Source organism: Anastrepha obliqua, chromosome 3 (assembly GCF_027943255.1).
Source record: "Anastrepha obliqua isolate idAnaObli1 chromosome 3, idAnaObli1_1.0, whole genome shotgun sequence".
Lineage (NCBI taxonomy): Eukaryota > Metazoa > Arthropoda > Insecta > Diptera > Tephritidae > Anastrepha > Anastrepha obliqua.
Window position 1 is genome coordinate 22646455 of NC_072894.1, and position 27043 is coordinate 22673497.

Sequence of the window (27043 nt, forward strand, 5' to 3'; positions counted from 1 at the left end):
GATAATAGCTAAAAAATCACCCGTTATATATATTCATCTATAATAAATTGTCTGTACCAGTAATAAAATTGATGCATTTTTTCCATTGAAAATCATTTACTCCATTGAGAGTATGCACTATTCCGGTATTACTAAGGACGGTCTTTCCAAAGAAGTATAGTTTAAATATTGGACGTCGGGCAAGAAAATGTAGGATTTGTTCTTTGTCATTTAAGTTACATGAAGAGCAATTTTTATTGTAAAGGGCTTAAGAAACCATGAAATTTTAAATGCCACTTTTTTAATATTTTTGACCTACACTACTGTTCAGTTCTTTATATATTCTCAACTACCATAAGTGTTCAGTGCTTTATTCTACATTTTTTTCCTGTTAGTAGTGTTAATACATTTTAGAAATATTTTGCTTTTTTCTAACATCCATTTCAAATTGTAAGCCAATCTTATTTGATTAAAAGCTTAGCCCAGAAAACATTTCTTTCGAAAACTATTTTTGTTTCGAGGGTTGGCTGCCTCAAGTCTTCATATGCAGAGATTGTTTTGGGACCATACTCCACACCTGTTTCTAATAACGAACAGCTTGGGAGTTTAAACATTTTCTTTATGAACTGCAGTTGTGATTTGTCAACATTCTCTAACATACTCCGCATTTCTGCGCCGCATACCTTTGTACGGACTGATTGAAACATTTTCCATTTCAGAACTAATTTTATTTTTTTTATTTTATTTCCTTCTTTTCAAAAAAGTTATTCCATGTGATTTGTTGTTAACTTGTGAAAATGTTTAATAAAAATACGAAACCCAGTTTCAATACGTTAGTACCCCTTCCTTTAAATCAATCTAAGTTTCTTTCACTACGGAATTTTCAATAGACACATCATGAAACGATCCTCCGACTGACGTTAATTTTTTTCTCTTATACGTTTAAATTTATCCAGTGTACAAAAATATTTATCGTTGTTTTCATTGCTTCTATGTATTGCTTTTGTCTACATGCCTATATGTATGCAGATATGTATGCTGATATTTTGTCAAAATTTTCTCAAATTATTTCTCTAAAATAGCAATCTTATGAGAAATTTTAGTACATACTCGTACATATAAGTATTTTTGCGGGAAACGAATAAGCAACACATTTACACAACAATTGTTTGGATTTTATATACCATACAAGTAGTACATAAATCCAAGTTTTTTTTTTAGAATTTTTCTCGAACACTCAAATGCGTTTTTTCGCCCAACAGCAGTAGCGCTCAGTTCACACGCGACTTGTAATGTGCTTTAAAGTGTTTTTATGAGTAACTAATTTATTTACGTTTAATGTCTATGATTTAGTGTTGAAAAAAAAAAATTTTAGAATATTAAAATTCAAAGCGTGTATTTGAAAATTTATTTTTGCGCAGCGCATGAGTGAAGCAACGGTTGAAAATGAGCGAAGCACTGGCTTGTCTATGTCATGAGCTTACATTTTTTTCGATTGCTAATAAATCACAAGATTTGATTAGCTCATTTGCACCGTGTACAGTTTTATTGTTCTGTATTTTTTATTGCCGTTGTATTTAAAATGTTCGTGTTTTTAATGTTTACAAATTGAGGCATACAATTAAACAAACAGAAGTGTGCATTTAGTATTTCTCGCGCACATCCAAATATAAATGAATAAACGTAGCTAAATATATTTTGTAAATTTGCTGAAGTGCTCGAGACAGATTTAGTATAGCTTTGAGTGAAATGAATGGTACGTTGCGAAAATGAATTGACGCATCTAGTTTTCTTTTTACTTTATGAAAGTTCACAAACTTGACATCTTCCGTTCTCTCGCGGCTCATCTAAAATTATGCCTCGGAAAATTGCTTTTAAAATTCTACTTGAATTTATGTAATATTTAGTTTTATGACTCTTGCATTTATTTCTTGGATGTGAATAGATTTTTTGCTAACTATCTAAGTAAATACAAAAGTTCTGCATCTATGAATATACGAGGGCGGTTCAATAAGTACCCGTGTTTGATGGCAAAGGGGATTCTTGAGGGAAGTTAGTGTTAGCATCGGGGGCAAAAGAAATTTCAGACTGATTGATTGGCTAGTTTGGATTTGGCAACTATTCGAGTAAGACGTGTTTCGTGATTTTCGCTAAGATGGAAAAAGAGGAGTATAATTCGCTTTTTGTTTTTGGATGGGGAAAAATGCGAGAAGATAAAAGCAAAGTTGGATGCTGTCTATGGGGACGTTTCGCCATCTATGACCATAGTTAGATATTGAGGAGGAACGATCAGGATGCTCGGCAGACGTGGTTACCGAGGAAATCATTCAAAAAGTCCACGACGAACAAAAGTGCGCGATGTAACAAAGGCCATCGATGTGTCGACCGTAACGGCAATTAATATTTTACATGATAAGTTGGCGATGAAAACATTGTCGGTCCGATGGGTGTTGTGATCGCTTACCAGCTACAGCAAGCCGATGCGGTTGTTATTTTTTAAGCTTGAATTTTGAAGTTTGGAGCAATTTAAGCGAGATTTGGAAGAATTTTTGTCACCATTGATGAAATCTGAATCCATCGTTACGCACCAGAAACTAAGCAACAATCAAAACAATGGATTTCTATTTCTCCCCGTGAATCTGCTCAAAAGAAGGCAAAGACAATCCTATCGGCCGAAAAGGTCATGGCGACGATTTTTTAGAATGCGAACGGCGCCATCCTCATGGCTTTTTTAGAAAAAGAAAGAACGATCATTGGAGAGTATTACAGTGAGTTATTGGACCATTTTTACAAAAAAATGAAGGAGACTCGGCCGTATTTGGCTAAAAAGAAGGTGCTGTTTCACCACGACAGTGCACCAGCACAATCATCCGGAGTTGTCGCCACCAAACTGCATGAATTGTATTATGAATTTCTTCCGCACCCCTCGTATTAACCCGATTTGGCTCCCCTTTTTCTTGTTCCCTAATATGAAGAAATGGCTCGGGGGAAAAAACAAATTTAGTTCAAACGAGGAAGTCATCGCCGAGACACAGGCGTATTTTGGAGAGTTCAACAAATCCTATTTTTTGGAGGGGTTAAAAAAATGGCCGGAGCGTTAGGATAAGTGTATCTTTCTAAAAGGGAACTATGTTGAAAAATAAAAAGGTTTTTTTCAAAAAATGGTGTCTTCATTTCTAACACGGGTACTTATTGAACCTCCCTCGTAGTTTAACCGACCTGTAATATTATTAGAGAGCATGTTTATGTCAAATTATTCAAGCTCACAAGCTTTCTTTTTATTGCAAAACATTTGAATCTAATTTACAGGCTTGTTTTGCAATTTTGGCTAGCATTGCTTTAAATTAATGGCTACATTTTTGAGATTCTAGAATGAATGGTAAGCTATAAAAAACGTTAAATAAACGCTATGTTAATTACAGCCAGGAGTTTTTCTAAATATGTAGATAGAGGAAAAGTAAAAAGGGGTCGTTTGAATTCACTGCCAGACGGCGCAAAATAACATGAATGTAATAATGCATAAATACATATATTAAATATAATTTCATCATTATTGGCAGCGATGATGATTGCTAGAAAGAAAAGTAGTGCTGACAATGGCACGACGAAGTACGTCGCAAAAATCATGTTTGTTTACCTACACTTAATTATCTTTACCCAATAAACACTTGAAGAAAAATTCTCAAATTCTTTGTTATATTTTTTTCAAATGTTTGTCAACAACTTTATTACGAGTTGAGAAGGACTTACAAATATATCAATATCCTTAATGCTTGATAAAGAGTAGTTCTCAACATAATACTACTATAATAATTATCTACATAACACATGGGCTGAAAAGTCCCGGACCTAACAAAGAAAACACGTTTTGTTTTTCTGTTCAAAATTAGCGTAATTTCCATCAAGAATAACTCAATCATTCCAGCGCCGCTCTAACATTTCAATACCACTTTTATAGAATGATTTATATTTTGCCCCTCAAATTAGGCCTCAGTTTCAGCGATAACCGATAACCTCTTCATTCGAGCGAAATTTCTTACCGGCGAGCATTTTCTTAGGTTTGCGAACAGTCCGTAGTCGCTGGGATCCAAATCTGGCGAAGAAGGTGGATGTGGGATAATTCGATTTTCATTGTTGTCGAAACACTGCTCAGAATCTTCAACACGTTCTTGTTTTTGGTCAAGAGTGCGCAAAGGCGTCCCCCACTTTGAATAGAGCTTTGTCATAGTTAAATGCTCATGCAATATAAAGCCAATAAGCTCTTTTGATATCTTTACGATGTCAGCTAACTCACGCAACTTCACTTTTCGATAATTCAAAACGATTTTGTGCATTTGTTTGATGTTTTCTGGAATTACCGCCTCATTTGGACGTTCACTGCATTTTGCGTCATCGGTGTCTCTACGACCACGTTTGAAGTCAGCATATCATCGTTTTATAGTTGTTTCTGATGGAGTGGAGTCCCCATTACTCTTTTCAAGCCATTGCTTTGCTTGAACGGTATTTTTTCCATCAAAAAGCAGTGTAAAATTACAACGCGAAATTCCTTTTGATCCATTGTTTTGAAAGTAAATAAAAAATAGTTTAAAAAAACTAAAAAACACGCTTTTATTGCCAATCGAACTAAAAAGTATAAAATAAATTTTAATGACAAAGAGACCTATAATGAAGTAATAGCAAATCGAACGATCAGTCATAGTCAACTACCCCAGAACAGAGTTATAACAAAAATTAAGATACAAATAGAATAATTCAAATTAGAGTTAAAAGCGTGGGATGCATTTTGATTCACTTTCATAACCTTCTGTACATTTATTATGAATGAAAATTATTGTTATCATTGCAGTCAGTGAATTAATGATTCGATATATTCGTGTTATATTAAATTCCTTTCTTATCGACTGTGAGTCTAAAGCTATGCAGTTATCGGCTGTGATAAAGAAGTAATCGGGATGAAGAACTTATTTCGTGGAGGGAGCCTGAGAAACGGCTACCCCACTCCATTGGTCAGTTTTTTTCGATTTTCGTGGTGTGGTGCACTATGAATTCCTTCCACCTGGCCAAACTGTTAATAAGGAAACTGTAAATAAAAATACCAGAATTATGGGCCAACAACTCTTGGTTTTTGCATCACGATAATGCACCGTCTCACACTGCACTCGTTCTTCGTGACCATTTCGCCAAAAATTCCACGCATATCGTTCCGCAACCACCGTATTCGCCTGATTTGGCTCCGTGTGACTTCTGGCTATTCCCAAAACTCAAGAGACCACTCCGGGGAACGCGTTTCGAGTCGATTGAGGAGATAAAAGCTGAATCGAAGAAGGTGCTGATGGCTATACCGGAAATGGACTATTTGGCATGTTTCGGGGATTGGAAAAATCGTTGGCATAAGTGTATTTCAGCGAGAGGGGATTGTTTTGAAGGGGATGAAATTGATTTACAAGTATAAATAAAGATTTTTCATTTTACAACCAAATTCACCTTACTTTTTGCCCACAGGTAAAAAAAGAAAATATTAATCCTGGCAATCCTAATAAGGATAACTTTTATCAAATTATTGCATTGTCATCGGTCCTTGATAGGTGTGCAAAATTCCAAGTCGATCAGATTTTTAGAAGCCACTGAAAATTAAGCTCAAAGATTCCGTTACATACATACATACATACATACATACATACAACCCGACCTAATAAAAGTGTGTTAAAAGTAGCGTTAGAACTAATTTCAGAGCTATTTTGAGAAAGTTATCAACGGAAATTTGAGATGTAATTGAGAACCAACGTCTGAGATTTGAGGAAATCGTTAGTTATTAAATGTTTCCCAACTGGAGAACGAGCAAAAAGGTTTATTGGGTAGATATTTACATACTTATATAACGACATAAGTATGTGCATGGATACTCAACAAATAGGAAAAAATAATTAAGCTAGGTGGCCAATAAATACCCCCACGTCCCGTTGAATTACCTTGGCAACTGTAGTCAAGTTCTCTTAAGTGTGCCTCTTCATTTTTAAACAACTGAAATTTTTCAAATACTTCACTTGTCTAGTAATCATTAAACTAAAATAAATCTGAAAAAAACAAAAATTAAAAATGGTTTTATTATATTTTATTTTATTTGCCACACTGTGTAACACTCATATTTCTGTTTCTAATTATTTCACATTTTCGATTTAATATTAATATCAGGTTGCTCTATATGAGTTCCTATATTTAAAATATGTTTGGTAGATTACATTTTTAATTTTTATCTATTTATCTTTTCAGATGTTGGGTACAGCATTGCTGGGAAAGCGCACCACAAAGGTAAGAGAGAAACTTCTTTACGAAGTCAGCTTAAGAAAAATTAGTTGCACTTAAATCTGTTAAAAATGCGTAACATTTCTGAATGTTTTCTTTCAGTCTGTCAAAAAGAAACCATTCACTGAAGTGGAATTAAGAGGTAAGTAAGAAGTAATATTTTTTAGGTTAGGTTAAATTACACGTATTTGTCGTTGCACAGCACTGCTTCCAGAGTGCCGCCTTGTCATAGGAAGGGGAAAGCAAAATGGCCAAATACACATACTTATAAAATCCTGTTCCCAGTTGCTATATGCGCCCGTTTCACAGTGCGGCCGATTCCCAAAAAGCTGGCCAAAAGTCGAAAAAAAAGTTTCTAGATAGAGTTTTTTTGTCTTTGGGTTGGCTACAGTAATGCCTTGAGTAGGGAAAACCGTTCATAGCAACGTCCTGTACCCTAAGTATCCTCTGTATTTTCAGTCGCAACGTGGCCTTCGTTTGAGCATCGTATTACTGTCGATGAATAGTGAAAGTTTTACACATTTGAAAGATTTTGTAATGGAGTAAATTGAACAAAACCAAATGGAATCATCTTCGGAAGGTTAGTAAAATACGAGAAATCTTTAGTACATATCAATACCTCGACACAAAATTTTTAGCTGCTTTTTTTATAAAATTTGAGTTTTCAAACTGTATAGTAATACAACGCCGTCATATGCTGCTTTGAAACCTATTAAAGGTTACTCAAAAAAGTAATGGTTACTGAATAAAACAAGATTCAGCTGCTACCACTTGCTAATCAGCGACCCCGAAAACATATAAATTTACATGCATCTTGATTATGTTCTAGAATATACGCTATTTCACGTGAGGGGGTGGCCAATAGGGTTGGAAGGGGGTGGATTTTCAAAATTTTAAGATCAAATTCGTAATCAGCGACCCCGACAACCCCCGAGTAAGAAATTTTGAATCAATTACTTAATTTTTTGAGTTTTGGCCAGCTTTTCGGGAATCGGCCGAACTGTGCGTTGCTTTGAAATGTTGTTTAAACGTATGCCGGAAGTGAGTAGAAAGTCATCAGGCATGCCGTTGTTTTGGAAATCTGCGGCTTGTGGAAGATTGGAAGTTTGCTTTATTGAAATGCAGTTTGTCAGGCGATGGTGCGAACCATTAAAGAGCTTATTGTCATCTATTTCGAATTTATCGAAAATAATACGTAGAGGGGGAACGAATAAAATTCCAGTTGTTGTGGATGCTGAAGGTGGCAACTCAGGTTCGGATGTAGATGCGATTACGATTAGTATTGGAGCTTTGATTGCCTCGACTCAAATACAAATAAATGCGAAAGCCGCCTTAGTGGCAAATATCGCCAGACTCAAGGCGAGCATCCAGGAGTTACGTCGCGTAGCCAATCGTAGTTAAGTAGACGTCTAAGAGATTCAGCAGCGAATAGAAATGGGTTTACCATCACTGCAAAGTCTTATTAAATTTTGGTCGTTCGGATTTGTTAATACAAATGCAATTACAAAGGTTCAACAATATAATGCAATATAGGCCACTCCTTTAGATCAGGCTCTGAAATGTTCGTGCCGTTTTCAAAACATATGAGCTTTCTTCAAATCTGCGAAGCGTGAATGCTATCTTATGAATTCGACAAACAATTCTAGTGGAGGAAGTATGCTGTAAAGATTTCACCGTTTCCCATTGTGAGTGTAACTGAGTGGTTTGGCCAAAGTTGTGCCGATCATACAACAGCCGTTCCACTTCCACACAAATGGTTTATCAGTCCAGAACTACGTTTAAGGCAAACCTGTCTGGTTTTTTGGCTGGTTAAGGGGGGACCCTCATTTATCGGGCCAAAAAAATCGATTTTTTGGAAATAATTTTAATCTATTCTACAACTATTTAAGAATATACTTTCAAAATTTCAAGTCGATATCTGTATTTTTGAAGGAGTGACAAAATTTTTAACAGGACGCGACTGATCGCCTGTATCCAAAACTTTAAGCGCGTTTTTCTCGAAACATCATTTTTCGATTTTTTGTACACAATTGAGAACGCTGTATTGAACCAATCAGGCTTTACAATAGCTCATTTTAAAGATAATTAAATTGTTTTCAATGTGACATTAAGTGTTTTTAAAAAAAAAAAGATTTTCATATTTTTTTGTAATTTTAAAGTCAATTTTTATGCATGAAAAATCACTTTTAACATAAAACTGGGTAAAAAATATCAATTTCGACATTTTTTTTTTAAATCAAAATGTCACATCGAAGGTATTATCCTAAAGTTTTAAAAAAAATTTGGTTTTTTTATTTCAGAAAAAAATTCAGAGCGCTAGAATGTACACAGATAGAATGAGGTGCCATGGACGAGGTGTATATTTCCATACTTAAAATGTTTTTTTTCTTCTCCGAAAATTTTTGTAGACAGTCAAGACATTTATTAAAGTACTTTATGAATTACAAAACGTTTGAAGTTATTTTACCTGAGAAAAAAATTCCCAAAAATGATGCATTTTTCGACCGTCTAAATGAGGGTCCCCCCTTAACACATCCGCCATTTAGATGTAGCCGACAGATGTAACTAAACAGAAGCCATTTTGTTGGGTCGTATAAGAACCTCGTTGCCAAGGAGCCGCAGCCATACCAAGGGTGCTTTATATCCGTACGTCCATCACTTCGGGTCACCTGAATAAATTAGTGGGAAAATGCTTTTCAGTCGAGAATTTTGGTGTCAACTGTAAGGCGTCAAAGTTCCAGAAAAGTTATTACACAATTTTGTTTGCTATGGCGATAAGATTCAGTTCAGATTTATACAATACGTATGCTAAGGGATGCAGATTATGTCGAAAGCTAGAGGGAAACTTCAAATTCATCTATAAAGGTTGTGCCTTACAATTAACGCCAGAGGAAGCCTCGTTACCGTCCGAACTTTCGTTCGATAAGTCCACACAAGCCGCAAAAACTTCGTATCCTTTTCTATTTAAGAGCTGTTATTACTAGTACGAATTCGAGAGGTCAACGGTTTCTGTGGCGAGATGAAAATTCGAGAAATCAAAAATGATATTTTAGAGTTATCTGTTCGCAAACATAAAAAATGCGAATACAGCCAATTTCTATTCATCCGTGCCCAGAGGCGTATGTGGAGTCATTGAGAACTCAAATATCGATGATATGGTCACAGATTATAATACCGCCAACGAAGCTATTGAGGCTACCAATCCCCAAAATCAACACAGGTCTAAAACAGCGCAGTGTTTTCAATATTCCGGCCATCTCATAATATCCTTGCCAGCTCTTCCAGCGAAACTGTGCCAAAACTCTCCGCGTCTCTGATCAAATCTGAGCAACTTTCTTCTAAGTGGGGAGAGTGCTATTCCTCATTTTTACAGTTCATGCCTACCTGTTGACGAAAGTTTTTCAGTTCATGGGCGGTTAAGAGTTCTGCAATGTCTAGGAATGCATGGCTCCTTTTCAGACGTTTCCGATATATTCTCTTCAAACTGTAATAGGCGTTTCAGAGGTGGTCGAGTGTGGTCCTGTGTGTGCTTGCTGTCTGTTTTTGGGAATATGGCGTCTTTTTCAGCTCAGCAAGTACATACAAGGCAATAGCCAGCACATGCAAAGCCGCAATATTCTTCTGGGAGGGAGTTTCTTAGATTAAAAAAAATTAACTCTTTCTTTTCACGGAAGTCGTGATATGAGTTCATGCACTTATTGGGAAGAGAGATTCTCAGTTGGACTTTAAGGCTGACATTGTTATCGGTGTTAATGCTGGTTCCTAGATAAACGAAATCTCTTAGAACTTATAACTTTCAACAGTGTCGCGGGTACCGATACGCGGAGGAGATACCTCGTTTTGCCCCTGTTCACCACCAGACCGATTTGCACTGTTACTTTATCCAGTTTGGAAAATATACAAATAATTACATAATTACAATTATTCGAACACTTTTCGAAAAGGTGATCTGTATGGTTTAACAGCACTAATTTTATTATTTATATGAAAGTCTTGCTTTTTCTGTAAGCTGAACTAAAAGGATATAAAATATAGCAGCATTTAGGGTACCGATTTGAAATTTTTATGGAATAAAGTTGAAGGAGACCGTGGCCATCTGATACCTGTAAATATAATTATATGTAATTGAAATCGCTGAAATACGCGGATGCAGTTATAACACCATTAGCAGTGGAGAAATGCGTATTGCGACACCGATTAAGGTAATATAACTTTCGGTTATGCAGTCATTTTTATTTATGCATTCTTCTTGGAAATGCTAGGCTAAAATTAGCGTATTTTATGTGCTTATTCTTTATGCTGCGGACTTGTATGTTTTATTCATCTTATCCGCTCACATTTCGTAAACTTTTACTTTTATCTGCTATATTTGTGCAGTCGTAAAAATGCGCGCAATAAAAATAAAATCTCTGCGGCAAGTACATGTCGATGACGCATATTCCTAGTACATCAATGATTGCTTACCACTTTGAATGGCTGTGTAGCTGTCATCGACTTGCCCAGATATTTCAACTATCTATTTCAATGTACCACCCTGATAAAAAAGTTCCGGAATATACGCAGAAAATTCAAAATACCAAAGAAATATTATCGCCTTCAAAGTAGACGGTTTTCCAATAACATGTGTTATTGGTGAATGGATTGCGCTATCGAGAGATGATTAACGATTTTTTATGGCCGGAATTGAATAGTATTGATCTGGACAACGCTTATTTTCAACAAGACGGTGCCACGTGCCACATAAGCAACGAAACCATTGATCTTTTACGGGAAAAGTTTCCGGACCGTGTTATCTCTCGGAGAAGTGATCACAATTGACCACCGAGATCTTATGGCTCAACACCTTGTGACTTTTTTCTTTGGAACGACGTGAAAGAGAAGGTCTACACCAACAGCCCAAGAGGTCGATTCAAGACCTCAAAGATGGAATTCGTGAGGCTATCGAGGACATAGGGCAGTCACTTTGCGATTCGGTTATGGAAATTTTCATGATAAGGATATTGTCCTGTAAGCGTGGTCGTGGTGGTCATTTACCTGATGTTATTTTCCACTATTAACGGCATACCTTCTTATTTATAACTAGCAAATCCGGCCCCCTTCGCTGGGCACACTAAAATAGAATAGATATGGTTTAGAACAGAAAATATATGGTTTTCATATTATTTATTTCTTTATTCTTTATTCAAGCGCTTTGGCATAAACAATATTTTTTGTTTTTCTATTTGTTTTTGAGTAAATATAAAATATATTTAAATTGAAAATCAGGAAAAAAGAAGATTGTTTTTAAATTTCAAATCAACGCATATGAATAACTAAGAAACAATCGTCTTTTTTCCTGATCATCCATGAATTTTTCGTTTCAATTTATATGTTTTATTAAGGATTGGAGCACGAACACATAATTTCATTCGGATTTCACATTAAATTCTCAAATTTCGTAAGAAATTATTCACTGTTCCAAAATCCACTCCAAAAAAATGCACAAACAATTTTTACATGTTGCACTTACGCTTTTTCCTTATGGCATCCAAATCAGAAAGAAATATTGACACATTGTAACTCACACTGTCAATTTGACAGTTCAGTTCCGCCCCAAGCGTTAAAAAAGTAAGCGACATTATGGCTGGTTCAAAAGAACGCTGTACCCGTTGCCAGTGCTCCGAATTACAACCAAACTTTACGAAACCCATTTTCAATACTTACTTAACAATGTGCATAAGTTTGGTTTAATTCGGTGCAAAGACACGGCGGGTCCACGTTTTGGCATATATTTCGAGACCCTAGTCATCAATAGGTATGAAAATTACCCCGTATTAAAGTACTTTCATTTGATACCCATATTGTACATACACATCCGAAGGTTACCCGGGTCCACGTTTTGACCTATATCTCGAGCCCTATCCAAAATAAAATATAATCCATGTTACTCGTGGATAATGTAGCTTTCGAATGGTGAAAGAATTTTTAAAATCGGTCCAGTAGTTTTTGAGCCTATTCATTACAACCAAATAAACAAACAAAGTTTTCCTCTTTATAATATTAGTATAGATGATATAAACATCCTATCATTTATATAAAAAAATAGCATTTTTCTTTGAATATCAAAATAACATCTCTGTTTGGCAAATATACTTCTCATCAACTGCAATGCATTTATGCCAGCATTTGAATCATTTGAACATTTCTGGAATTATTGTCGGTATAGCGGTCAGAGCCGTCTTCGGGTTTTCCATTACTTCCTTCCGGCAGTTAAAACGCCTTCCCCGTAGTGGTTTTTAGCGCGATAAAGCAGTCAAAAATTCATGGATATTGATGGCACTGTACGACGGTGCGTTATCATGGTGCAAAATCCACGAGTGGCTCGTAAACGTCTCATAACGCCCAAATAATAGTCCCTATTAGTTGTCTGGCATTCTGGAAAAAGTCATAGTTGTAATCCATAAACACCGAGAGCATCCCTTTCCTTTTGGACTGAAAACGACGTGATTGTTTTGGTCTTGGTTTATTCGTTCATTCGCAGCTCTCCACTCACTCACCTGATGTCTGGATTGTGTGTCGTACTCATGAACCCACGTCTTATCTCCAGTAATGATGCTGCTGAGTTTGATGAATGTTGCGTCGGAGTCAGCCTTGGAAATCATGTCTTAGGCGATATCAACGCGACTCTTTTTTTGCATGAAATTCAGTTCGGTTGGGGCCAAATGATCAACAACAATGTCCTGAACGGATCCATAAGCAATTTTTGAATCCTGTGCCAGCTGTTTGATGGTTAATTTGCGATGATGTGTCAACTTTTCTTTGGCTTTGTTAATGTTTTCATTAGTTTTCGATGTCGACGCCCTGCTACTACGTTCGTCATCCTCGATGGACTTACGAACATTTCGGAATCGTTAATACCCCTCATAAACGGTTGTTTTCATTAGAGTATCATTACCGAAACAGTTTCCCAACATTTCTAAATTTTCGCACCCTTGAATCCATGTTTAACTCAAAATTTAATACAAACTCGTTGCTGTAAATTCAAAACCATTTTAAAAGCTATAAAAAAATGAAAAAAGAGATTGATTTACTTAAGATGGCGTAACCTTTACAATTGTCAAGCATTGGCGATAAAATTTTGGTATTAACGTTAATCACAGGTGTGGCAACCTAACAAAAAAACACAACCAAAGCTCAAATCAATTGAATTAGAGCGCCACCTGGCTGTTGTTCGGGGAACTTTTTGATCAAGGTGGCATGTACATATGTGTGTGTGAATGCTGACCGAACGCAGCATGCTGTGATTATGGGCCTATTCGTAGCTATAAACAATTTTTAGATGTTGCACTAAATTTGAGCTTTTTGTGGCCGGTGCGTGTGTCCCCAAGTGATTGTATCTGTTGGCCGGTTGTCGCAAGAGTTATGGTGTCACGTGTTAAATTTAGCACCGCATTGCATGCCACAAACTAAACGATGCACAAGCGCTGCAAGTAGCACTCAGGCCTACACTGCAAATATTTAAAATGTATGCGTTTGCGAATTCCGTGTGCCCGTTCAACGTAGCGCACATACATACCTATGAGGAATGTGTAGGTATTTGGTGCATGTTTTCGATGTTCCTTGTTACGCCATACGGTAACAATTATAAATGAGGGACATACATTTCCGAAAATGTGTGCATACCTCGTAGGAAAATTTGAAGTAGTGAAACAAATTTATTGTTCAGTAGCTTTTCTTTAATTGTAAATCAGTGTGAAGGACAATAGACTCTACTACGTAATCGGATCGGTTCGGATTTACATATGTCTGATGAAGGACTGTCCCTTTAACACATTTTCCTAGAAATGTATGGGTCTTGCTTTATGCTGTTACTACAATAACAAGAACTGCAACAGCAATAGATGATCACCAACCGAAGATGGGTGGAAATTGAGTTGCCTAATAAGAGTTTTAAACAAGTTAGAAAAATGTGTGTATTGAAAAAAATAAATTAAATTAAATCAATTGATTAATTCTTAATTATTTCTTAAATAAATTTGTTGCATGTTTTTTGAATTATTTTTTACTTTTATTATTACATTTTTTGCGACTCTTTTTTTTATACCTGCGTGCAAGCGCGTGGAACTTTTTCTCATGAAAGCAGCATAAAATGTATCCATTACCATTTAATGAATGCCATCTGGGCTTTTTAGGACACCACTGTGTGAAGTTCAACAAATGTTTATATGGAAAAGAAAATTATCGCAAATCGGCTTTCTTTCGGACGTCACGAAAATCGCTCAAGTTCGGCACTAGAAAATTCCTGGTAGGCTATTTGCTCATGCAAATGGGATTTTACTACCACATAATGTGGTTTATTATTGCCTAATTGCTGCTTTGCTATAATTTGCGGGTTGGTACTTTGAAATAATCTGTTTAAGTTTTGCAATATTCGTGCTAATTGTGAGAAGCTGAAGCAGTTTGAGATCAATGACACGAGCCACTATTGCATTTATTTTTGTACTCAATTTTTGTTATAAATTCCAAGGTGTCGACCTCATCATAAATATTTAATGCTGCATGCAATTCAGCATATTTTTATAAAGTATTTAACTTAAATAAAGTAATTATACTAAATGTTCATATCAAATTTTTTTATTTAAAAATCCCTTATTTTGTCACCATAGAATTAGGGGTTATATACAGTTATAATTAAAAAAAATCGTTTTTTTTCTTACATAGTATATTTAAGAATACACACAGAAAATTGAATATTGTACCTGTGAATATTTTCGAAGTTACACGCAAGTTTGGGGGAAAAATATAAATTAAATATAGTATGTATGTAGTAATATATAAGTAATTAATCAACAATTTTTTTTCCCCCACTAAACATTTTTTTATAAACAATTTAAGGCCGAAATTTTGGTCAAAAATCATTTTTTTTTTTTGAGAAACAGCCACTTTGTCAAAAAAATTGATTTTCAATTTCAGAGGATCCAGTTCTGAGATATAGTGGTCACCGCAAAGCGGGGAGCTCCCGAAGATCAGCTGTAGCTCCTTTCCAAATAAATATTCTTACTAATACTAAGTCTTAAAATACAGTTAAAAGATAACATAATATGTGTACAAATTTTTAGATCAACAAATTTAAAAGTTTTCTCAGAAAAAATTCTGGAAAATTCGCTTTTTTCGGCCTTCCAACTGTATACAACCCTTTAAGTATTGGCATTCCCATTTAATATTTTTATGCTCAAGGTGGTGGAATGGAATTGGACGTCAATCATATTTGACACTTGTGAGCTAAACAGCTGCAAAATATTTACAAATAGACAAGCAGTGGCCCGCCTAAAGTTCAAAATAAAGATTTTCATCACTCAGAATTTGTTGTTTTTGTTTAGTAAAATAGCTATTAAAAATCAAAATGGATGATTAATTTCGAGCCTAGTCACACAGGCATTCTTCGGCATTTTTCGTATTTGTGTAGAAATATGATACAGTTAAATATACAGTGAAACCTCTCCTAACGGGCTCCTCTATTACACAGGCATCTCCTTTGGGTGGATATTTTTTCCTAGAACTGATCTTTTTGTATAAATTTCGGAAGATATTACTCTCTCTTAAGCACACGCAGACAGTTATTTTTCATAAAATTTACACAAAAACCTCTCTGACCAGATGCGAATTTCTTTTAAGATTTCTTTTCATAACAAATCAAACAAACCCTCTGTTGAGCGGACATGAACTTCTACAGCCGAACATAATGGAAAAAAGGAGGCATACCGGAAAAAGTGTGATGCATTTTCATGCACACATTTAGTTTACTTTGCACGGGGATTTATGTTCAGTGATAGCGGATATATACTCGTATAATAAGAGGGGGGATCAAACCTTAGTGTGAAGGAGAAAATTGAAATTATTAAGGCTTACGAGGAAAACTATTTGTCCGTTCGGGCAAACATCTGGCAAACATAATTTTTCCAGATAAAACATAAGTAATTCAAAACATTTGATATAATGTCATAACTGTACCTATAATGCCGATGAGACAGGCCTTTTCTTCAGAGCATTACCAAACAAAACTTTAGCTTTAAAAACTGAGTCATGCCGTGGGGGCAAATTATGAAAGCAAAAGCTTACTGTTGTATTTTCTGCAAATATTTGCAGGGGAAAAGAAAAGCCACTTATTATTGGGAAAGCTGGCAATCAAATAAGAAGACGTGTAGTGAGGATGGAATTCGACCGAAAAATAGAGTTGCAAATCGGAAAAATACTATTATTTCTCAGCTATCAGTTTTTTTTTAATATTATAAATATTGATTTTTGATGTTTTTATTATAAAAATTTAAAAACATAATTAAAGGGTGATATTTATGACGCAAAACACATACTTTTTTTTTAAATGCGGTAAATTGCATAATTTTCGAAATTCAAAAATACGGCTCGACAGACCTGAACTACAAATTTATTTTACAAGAATTTTTATTACTTTTTACAGATCCAACAACATTTCAAGGAGAAATGATGCAGACCGTGGAATAATTTTTTTTTCCTATTTGCATTTTGAGTCACGTGATTTTTTATATACTAATTTTTTTATAGAAAAATAAAATACATTTTTTATTAAGTTTAAGTACTAAGTTTAAGTAATAGTATTTCAATTGCTATTCCTTCTAAAAACAGTTTTTCTTTTAGCGCATTTTTGGCCTTGCTGGACGTATGTAACTCCTTAAAGAATATCAAAATAATTTTTTTACCCAATAATACAACTTTAGTTTGCCAGCCTTTAGATCAAAAAGTGATTCAAAATTTTAATTTTTTTATCGAAACCTTCAAGTTAAGCATACAAGGCATGTTGAAAAAATAAGGTGAATTTTCATTTTTCTTAAAAATATTTATTTATTCAACAATTTCTATTTTATCTCCTCCAAAGTAGTACACCTCAGATATAATATAATAAACTTGTGCCAGCGATTTTTCCACTCCTCGAAGCGGTTCTGATATGCACTTTTCGCTATATCCTTGAGGTTTCTCAACGACTCGGTTTTTATTTTCTCAATTGTTGCAAAACGCAATTCGTTCATGGGTCTCTTGAATCTTGGAAACAGAAAAAAGTCGCAGGGGGGCCAAATATTGTGAATACGGGGGCTGATGCATAATAACGGTGCTGTTTTTGACCAAATAGTCTCCCACAAGCAAAGATGAGTGAGCAGGTGCAGTATAACGATTCAGTATTGCTTCACGCAAATAGCGCATAACTTCAAGCAAATACTCGTTATTTAACGTACGACATTGTGGTAAGAACTCCTTATGCACTACGCCAAGCTAATCGAAGAAAACAGTGAGCAAAACCTTAACATTTGATCGAACTTGGGGTGCTTTTTTGGTCTTGGCCTTCCTGGACTCTTCCATTGGGACTATTGGGCTTTGGATTCGATGTCTTAACCGTACGAGTATTCCCAGTATTCGTCACCACTTATGACCCTTTTACGCAAATCTGGATCGTCGTTCACGGCATTCAACAATTCCTGAGCGATGCTCATGCGACGTTGTTTTTGGTCAAAATTCAGCAGTTATGGAACGAACTTCGCTGCCACGTGCTTCATGCCAAAAGTTTTCGATAAGATGGCATGGCATGAGCCAACCGATACGCCGACATCCTCAACAAGTTCCTTCTTCTCTAATTGTGATTCGCCGATTCTCCATAACAATTTTCTTCACTTTCTCAACATTTTCATCGGTTGTTGATGTGCTGGGGCATCCAGAGCGAGCATTGTCATTCACATCTTCTCGACCTTCTGTGAAAAGCTAGTACCACTAGTAAACATTTTTTTTTTTTACTCAGAGTACTCTCTCCGTATGCCATTGTCAGCATTTCAAGTGTTTTTTGAGACATAATTCCATTTTTTACACAAAATTTGATGCAATTTCTTTCATCCATTTTACCGATAGCACAAAATCGCCGAACACCCAAAATCCTTTTTTTATGCCTCTCACAAACAAACTGAACCTGCTATATTACTAAAACCGTAATCATATCTTCGAGGCGAGTGTACCAACATAAGAATAAATATAACAATCGATAGTCGAATATATATAGCCCGTGAAATTTGAAAATTCACCTATCACCCAAAAAGGGTGTAAACGCCAATGATATTATATATATGTAAAGGGTGGTTAAGTTTTAAGGGCCGGTGTTGATTTTGAATAAAATACAATTGTTGTAGAAAATTATGTTATTTTTCTTTACTATGATAATATTGGTATGGCTCAATTACGCATAGAAGAAAGTATCGGTCAAATGGCCGTCGCGGCCTCGGCGGCACACCTCCATCCGATGGTCCAAATTTTCGATGACGCTGAAGTATAATTGAGGTTCTATGCCGTTAATGTGCCCAATTATCTCATCCTTTAGCTCTTGAATTGTTGCTGGCTTATCGACGTACACCTTTTCTTTGAAATAACCCCAAAGAAAGAAGTCCAACGGTGTCAAATCACATGATCTTGGCGGCCAATTGACATGGCCGCGACGTGAGATTATTCGGCCATCAAATTTTTCGCGCAAAAGAGCCATTGTTTCGTTAGCTGTGTGAAAAGTGGCACCCTTCTGTTGAAATCACATATTGTCCACATCCATATCTTCCAATTCGGGCCATAAAAAGTTCGTTATCATCTCACGATAGCGAACACTATTTACAGTAACTGCCTGACCGGCCTCATTTTGGAAAAAATACGGCCCAATGATGCCGCCGGCCCATAAACCGCACCAAACAGTCACTCTTTGTGGGTGCATTCGTTTTTTGACAATCACTCTTGGATTATCATTCGCCCAAATGCGACAATTCTGCTTATTGACGAATCCACTGAGGTGAAAATGTGTCTCATCACTGAAGATGATTTTATTCACGAAGTGCGCGATATGCATTTTGATTTGAACGCCCGTTTTCAGAATAAGCCTGAATAACTTTAATGCGCTGCTCGATTGTCTTTCTATGGTTCAAATTGACTTAGTCTGAAATTGAAAAAATTGAATAAATGCAGAAAAACTTGACGTTTAGGTGCGGTTCACATTCAACATCGGCCCTTGAAATTGAACTACCATTTATAATAAACATATTAAAAAAACCGTCAAAACTGTTGAAAATCTTGAGGTGCAACATTTTTCTCGTGCTTTTAATGCTTTTACCTTAAAATTTACGTGTGTTTAGTACCTACATATGTATTACCACTGGGTTCTCTTTTAAATACAAATTTCATATCCACATCTTTCATTAACTTCCAGAGCTTCCCATGTATTGCAATCATGTCTAATTAACTACTATCAGCAGCGTCCTGTCAATCTAAGCAGCGAGCGATATGAATAATTTAATTAAGTTGAGGAACGATTCTATTGAATTGCTAGCAGCAGTGCATGTATGTATGTATTAGCATATGTATGTCCAAAAGTAAATATTGCCATTTAATGAAAAAGTTAGATATCACTGTTAAAGTACGTAAATCAAAATGAAAGTAAATAACTGACGAAATATGTAAAGGGTCGCTCAAAAGACGCGTAGGTACGTAGGCTAGGTACGTTAGATGGCAAGAGTACCCCAGGTACACTACAAGTCAAGTTGCACTTACGTGCCGTTTTGATACCAAAAAAACTTAGGAAAAAAGAAAACCGTCTACAGCTACCCAGAACTGTTGATGTAGTGGAGGAGAGGGATCTAGGCTGCAGAATTTCTTCAAGCCATCCCAAAGAGCGTGCTAAGGAATCTCAAGCGCCTAGCCGCCAGAGCCGGCCATTTGCTGAGAAAGTGTTCAACAGTCTCTTTCTCTGCAGAATCCCAACAGCTTATGCAATAGGGGTTGGTTCTCCGCATAAGTACCGATCAAAGACGCATCTAAATGTAAAAAAAAAACATGTAAACATGTATATTCTTTCAGGGTTGACTATTTTTATTTAAACAACGACTCTTGAAAATTATATGTGAAATATTCATCTATCATGATTTACCAGGTTTGTTCTTTAACTATGGTGAAAAATAAAATTGTGAGGGGAACTTTGGCTGGTACGTCACTTGAGGACTCGGCAGCCGAATTCTGCACGATCATTTCGGATGTATTCACACACTCGCCCGATCAATCGTTGTTCAGATAGCAACGAAGCAAATGATTTTTTTTTCGTATATCCCCAACACAATTTTATCGCTAGCCGAAATTTACACAACATTTCACACATAACTTCTGCTCAAATATGAACGAGACGGTATCAATAAAACGGTCCGCGGTTGACATATGGCAAAAATAAATTTTTTGTTTTTTGGTAGGACTGTTATAAGCTTACATGGCAAATTTCAGCGTGATATGTCACATAGTTTGTTTTCTGTGCTACTTTAAACAAGTCAAGCTCGAGTGTGTTCTTCGAATTCTCTTTTATGACTTCAATTGTCTCAAAATGTTTTTACACACTCGTCCGATCAGTCGTTCTTCAGACGGCAATTAAGTGTCATTGGTTGATTTTTTTCATATATCATCAGCACAATCTCAGTTTTTGGGGAAAAATACGCCAAGTGACGTTAACCCATCAGCTGATTCTCTCGAATTCGCTGGGAGCTGAAATATCACACCTCTAAAAATCGTTTCGCTATAATTTAAATGCACAACATGAGCACGTTTACAGTTAAAATCCGCCAAACAGTCATTTCATGGATGCCTAATTGTTCAGGATGTCTAGATCGATGTTGAGAGTTGCTCAGCAAAACTTTGTGCTACAGCAGAAATACGTTTTTTGGCATATCAGTCCTTTTTCTACCCTCAACAGTGCCAGTTTCTTGAAATTTGTTCATCAATCTTTGAATTATCGACTCATTCGCACGATTATTTCCACCAAAAAAATCACGAATTGCCGAAAGATTGACCTTTTTCATAATAAGTTTCAATAATTTTAAAGTGTTGTTTTATCGTGTAAAATTGTGCATCTGTCTACTTGAAAAACTTCACAAATTACATACAAAAAGGTACCGTCTAGGAATATTCACTACTAGTATCTAGGCGTCACTTTTGCAAGACCCTTTTTATATATTATTTACGTATGTACCTGTGCACTAATTAAAAGTGCAAATAAACAACTCTTCACACTCAGCTCAGATAGTGTTGTGTATTTTGTGGCGCCTCAATTTGTTTTTCAACGACACTTCATGGAAATTAAAAAGTCAGAGGCTTTGAGTAACAAGTATTTATTACTAGTTTTAATCTATATTTGTATGTATGTGTAAATACGCAGCCGAAAATAGCAAATAAAAAATAAGGTCCAGATTATTAAAATTAATGCTTTAAGACTACAAAACTTGTACTCTTCACAAACCAAAAGCTGAACGAACGACGAGAATCGACGCTTATTTTGCCTGTGTGCAAATAATCATAACGAATACGAATGCGATTGAGAATGCGAATGTGATTTCAAATGCCAAATCGAATACAAATACTAACCCTTTGCACTCGAGACCTCTTTCGCTTACGCAATATAGCAACTTGACACGATTTCTTCTAAACTAGATAAACATTTTACAGGCACTTTAAAAACATGTATAAACAGAAAAACGTTTAGAAATAATATATTAATTTAAACAGTTTCTTCATTTATATGTCTGTCATAAATATTACACTCTGTAATTAGTTTTGGTGTGAAATATTTTGGTGAAACAATAGCCAAGACGCATCATAGGTTTATCAGGACATGTCTCACAGTAATACGAAATTTCCCGCCTTCCTCCTGGCGTGTTACGATCAGAGCAAACCTTACAGTCCCCTTTTGGCTCTTCAAGTATATTACGTAGATTTTCAAGTATTAAGTACGATTTAAGAAGTCAATTCTCCAGATACTCTGGTGCAGCAGCAGCGCCGCTCGAGTTGACACTACAAATAGGCTTGGCGCCATATAGTCGCCACTCGAGTGCAAAGGACTGATATGAGTGAGAATCAGAGCGCGATTACGAACCAGAATTGGAGATGAAACAAATAGTGGAGCTAATCGATCTAAACAGAGTAAATTCGTTGAAACAAAAATCCTTTCGGTATGTACTAATTACTTCTTAACTCAAGCCAAGTCGTGTAACATCCTTTCTACTCTAGGCCGAAGATAAAAGTTAGTAGATCATCTACCTATATAGAGCTAAGGGAGACTGGTATAACAACATCAACTCATAAAAAATGCATACACACTCATACAATAGAACATTTTGTATAACTCTGTCGTAATTTGGCTATCCGTTAACATCAATTTTGAAAGACTCGCGACTTGCTGGAGTACTTCGGTCGGTATTTCGTGAATAACTTAATAATAATAAATAATAATAATAATAATAATAATAATAAAAAAAAAAAAAAAATGGGATTTATTCTCAACACAAAACTTACCTGTGCTGACCATATAAATAGGGTTGTGGGGAACATTTATGCTACATTGCGTAAGCTGAGAGTCTCTGCAACATTCACGCCAGAGAAAACGAGGCGAAAATTAGTTCTCCAGCTAATTATGCCTCTCATCACCTACTCTAAGGTGGTATACAGCAAACTCGACTCCACATCTTGCCATAAACTTAATGTGGCATTTAATAACGCCACGCGGTATGTATATGGGATTGGCAGATATGACCATATCTCTGCATGGCGATCAAGGTTACTGGGATGTTGCCTTAATAGTTATTTGTCTGCTAGAAATTGCATATTTTTGTGCAAACTTACATTATTCAAGTCTTCGCCCTATCTGACAGAGAAGTTGATACCAGTAAGGTCTCGCAGACACAACAAATTCATCGTTCCAAAATTTAATTATCTACCATCATCTAGATTATTTTTCATTAACGCTATTAAAGTGTGGAACTCATTACCCGACACTGTGAAGGCTGGACTTAACAGATTTAACTTCAGGGCACAAGTCTATAATTACTTTAAAAGTGTTTGATTGCATTAAATTAGGGCATTCAATTTCTTTCCACATTCTCTAATTAGTACTTTTGTTCTTTCTTCTCTAAATCCTTCTTTTTTTTTCCTATTGCTTCTTTTCTTCTTATTATTATAGTTAAGTTAAATATATTGGATTGATTCGTAAATGAACTGGTGTAAAATTTAGATTAAGAAACTTGTATGTTAAAAATATTCCAGTTGCTTATAATATTGTTGAAGTACTATTAAAAGACCTTAGTCTTACTATGTACTATTTATATAAACAAATAAACTAAACTTTAGTAATGTCGGCTTCTAATACCTCAATCGAAATTGGTTTATCCACGAAGAATTTGGACTGTACAAACCCTTACAAATGAAAGTCCAAAGATGTGATATCACACGATCTTGGCATCAGATGGCAAATCTGCTGATTCGAAACGAGAGATAAATTACTCATCGAAACGACGACGCAGTAAATCCTTTGTTCCATGGGCTGTATGGTAACTAATACCATCTTGTTGGAACCAAATGTTGTGCAGCTTACGGGCAGTAAAAGGTCGTTTATCATGGCAGGATACGGTTCGCCTTTATTGTTACATTAGCACGAGCCTCGTCGTTGAAGAAATGATTCCTCCAGCCCATAGGCCGCACCAAATGATTGTTTTTATTGGATGTAATGGTTGTTCTTGAATGGCTTCGGTTTGCTCTTCAGCCCAAATACGGCAAGTTTGCTTATTGACGTAGCCAGTAAGGCAAAAATGGGCCTCATCTCTGTATCCCATAAGTTGGCCTGAGCAGGCGATGAATATTATTCACAAGCGTCGATTTTCGTATTTTAATTGTACGATTTGTAAGTTTTGTTGAAGCATAAGTCGTTCCATGATGAAATGTCAATGAATACTCAAAAAAATTATGTATTTAATTTGACATAGTCACGCATGATCGGTGAAAAACCGCTTTTTACTAATCTGATCACTATTTCTGTTCCGCCTTCTATTTGTTGTGTGTGGTGGAATGTTGTTCCACAAATGGAGAGACCTACAGTTTTAAACTGACTCCGAATGGCAAATGGTTTTTTTTTTATTAGAATTAGAAAAATTAAGGTCTGGTCAAATACTTATTTTTTTTAGATATTTTTTAGGAATTTTTTTTAAGCAAATAAAATGCGGTCGTTTTGATTTTATAGTATGCTATTATTGACATCATATACTATACAAAAACAATTTTTTTGTTTTTGGTATATTTTTTTGTAGTAGCGTCATAAGAAAAATATATGTATGTGACTTGTCAACAAGACTTTTGGCTCTTCAGGACATCTGAAACGAAGAAGTTAAACTGGTTATTATTCTGTAGACTTGTCATTCTGGCAGGTACTACTTTCGTTTCTTTTCAGCCCTAACTTTCCACACTACATACAGTCTGATTCCCATCCGAAAAAGATACTTCTTTTTCAAAAGTCCGTTATTATGTTATTTTTCAAATAAAATTTTCGCATTGTAGCACCTGCCTTAAGTCTCAAAATTATTAGAAAATTGTTTATAATTTTTTGCTTCAAGCACAGAGACTTTAACCTGTGCACTTCCAAATGGTAGTTATGCACCCACTCGTTCGGCTACGGCGGCCGCATAAACATTACATATTTTACATTCGTGTGTACCAATAGCTCTTTCGCTCGTAAGCTTAAGAGCGTGCCACATCTGCTCTAAAACCACAAACTATCACTTTTTGCGGTTGGATTGGATTACAGGTTGTGACTTGTGGGTTTCTTATCTCCATACGTGACATATTTGTTTGTTATTAGTTGACAGTTTAAATAACACAGCGCTAAATTTGGAAATGTTTGCGGTATTTTGATAAACAAATTTTTAAGTGAGAAGAAGTGGTCAAGGTCGGAGTAACATATAATATAATTCCAAAAAAAAAAAAATTACCTGTAGCACTCTGTATTTGTCTTTATGTGTAAATGTATGTCTTTCTGTGCATAATTATAAACCTGATATCCATCAAAGTACTCGTACGTACTACATTACATATTTAACAATACACCCATCTACACTTGCAAGCATTTATGACACATATAAATTTTTCGCAAAAATTCCATAACCTCGATTACGGTTACACCCATATATTTCCCCTATTCAGCTGCTATACTCGTATTTTAATCTTTAATTATCAAAGCGTTTATTGTCAAAATGAAATACTCCCACTAAAGCTTACCATATTCGGTTAGGAGGGGTGCAGTGACAATGACGCGAAATTAAAAAAAAATTGAAATTAATTTGCACGATTGTCTGATAGCCACAATATGACATTTTATTTTTGCTAGGCTGGAAAGCCCCTTAAAATGAAAATAAAAACTAAGATATGAAACTGATAGCTGACAAAAGATAAAGTCAAATGAGGAAGCAAAACATGAAACATGAGACAATTGACCAACACGCGCTTACATGCAGTTGTATGTGGCAAATGACATTGTTTGGCGCGAGTCTGCAATGATACAAATGCGCACACACATAGGTACATAAGTTTTTTAATGTGAACGCAATTACTGGCGGCTTTGTTTTCATTCTTTCCCACGAGCATACACTAAGAAGATCGTTATTAAAGAGCAAAATAAAAAATTCAAATTAAAACGACAAAATACACACACCCACACACACAACGAAGCAACAAATAGCGCACCCACACACATATACAGCGCTTATGTACGAGATGACTTTCAATTTAAACTACACATTAAAGAACATTGACATACAATTTTTCACACATAAAACATCAATAAGACAGCGAGAAAAAGTTTTCCAATTTCATTTGTACGGATTGATGATGTGTTGAAGGCTTACACACATACACCCACACATCGAACTTCTATTAAATGCACTAAGCATATTAGACCCCATTTAGATGCTATTGCTGAAACGCTGTATGGCCACGTTGTGAGTGCATTGCAGTTGGCTTCATATTTATTGGCAAGGCGTTGATAACGACGCGTGGTATGGTTGTGGGTGCGTATGAGCAACCGACCGTCATTAATCATGATAACATTGATATGGCGATTATTTTGTTATAGTATGGGCTACAGTGTTTTTAATTTGGAATTTATGACTATTGTAGCCATTGCTGGAGCAGTTGTCGCTGACTTCGACGTCGACATCAGCGCTTGTCGCTTGTTGATTATATATATATGTACGCATGTAGGTATGAACCCTGTGATCAAAAAGTACCGGGAAGGTGATGTTGACTGTTTTCTTCGATTGCCAAGGCGCAGCGCACCATAAGTACCTTCCATCGGGCCAGACAGTTAATAAAGAATATTATTTATCTGTTTTGAAGCGTTTGACAGATGCTGTATGTCGCAAACGACCGGAAATGTGGGCACATAATTCTTGGATTTTGCATGATGATAACTCGTTATCGCTCCGAGTCCAAATTGTGCTGGATGATTTGACCAAACACCAGGTAAATACCATCGTGCAGGCACCGTATTCACTTGATATGGCCCCGTGCAACTTTTTTTTTCGTTTCCTAAGTTGAAGTTAACACTTCGTGGAAGGAGATTTCAGTCGATAGAGGAGAATGAAGGGAATACGACGAAGAAGCTCAAGGCCATCCCTTCGTCGGTCTACCAAGGGTGTAGGAGGACTGGGTAAAACGTTGGCACATGTGTGTGGTTTCAGACGGGTCATATTTTGAAGATGATAAAATAAATTTGCATTTCCGGTGCTTTCTGATCATAGGGTATACAGGGCCCGCCATCTATCGTTACGGATTTGAACTAGGTATTATTTGAAGAATGGTAACACTTAGCTGGCATTTGATTCGACAGAAAATTAGTTTTATTCTTCCGCTGAACAAAAATGGTTGTGTATAC

The 27043-nt window shown here is 35.9% G+C and overlaps 1 protein-coding gene across 2 annotated transcripts in view; it reads left to right on the forward strand.

Moving 5' to 3' along the window:
- Window positions 1-27043, forward strand: part of LOC129241007 (calcium-binding protein E63-1) — a 221754-nt gene that overhangs the window by 59464 nt on the left and 135247 nt on the right. For both annotated transcript variants that reach the window (XM_054877123.1, XM_054877122.1), the window contains exons 2-3: window positions 6250-6288; window positions 6385-6424. In XM_054877123.1, the coding sequence (XP_054733098.1) occupies window positions 6250-6288; window positions 6385-6424 (79 nt within the window). The remainder of the gene's footprint in view (window positions 1-6249; window positions 6289-6384; window positions 6425-27043) is intronic.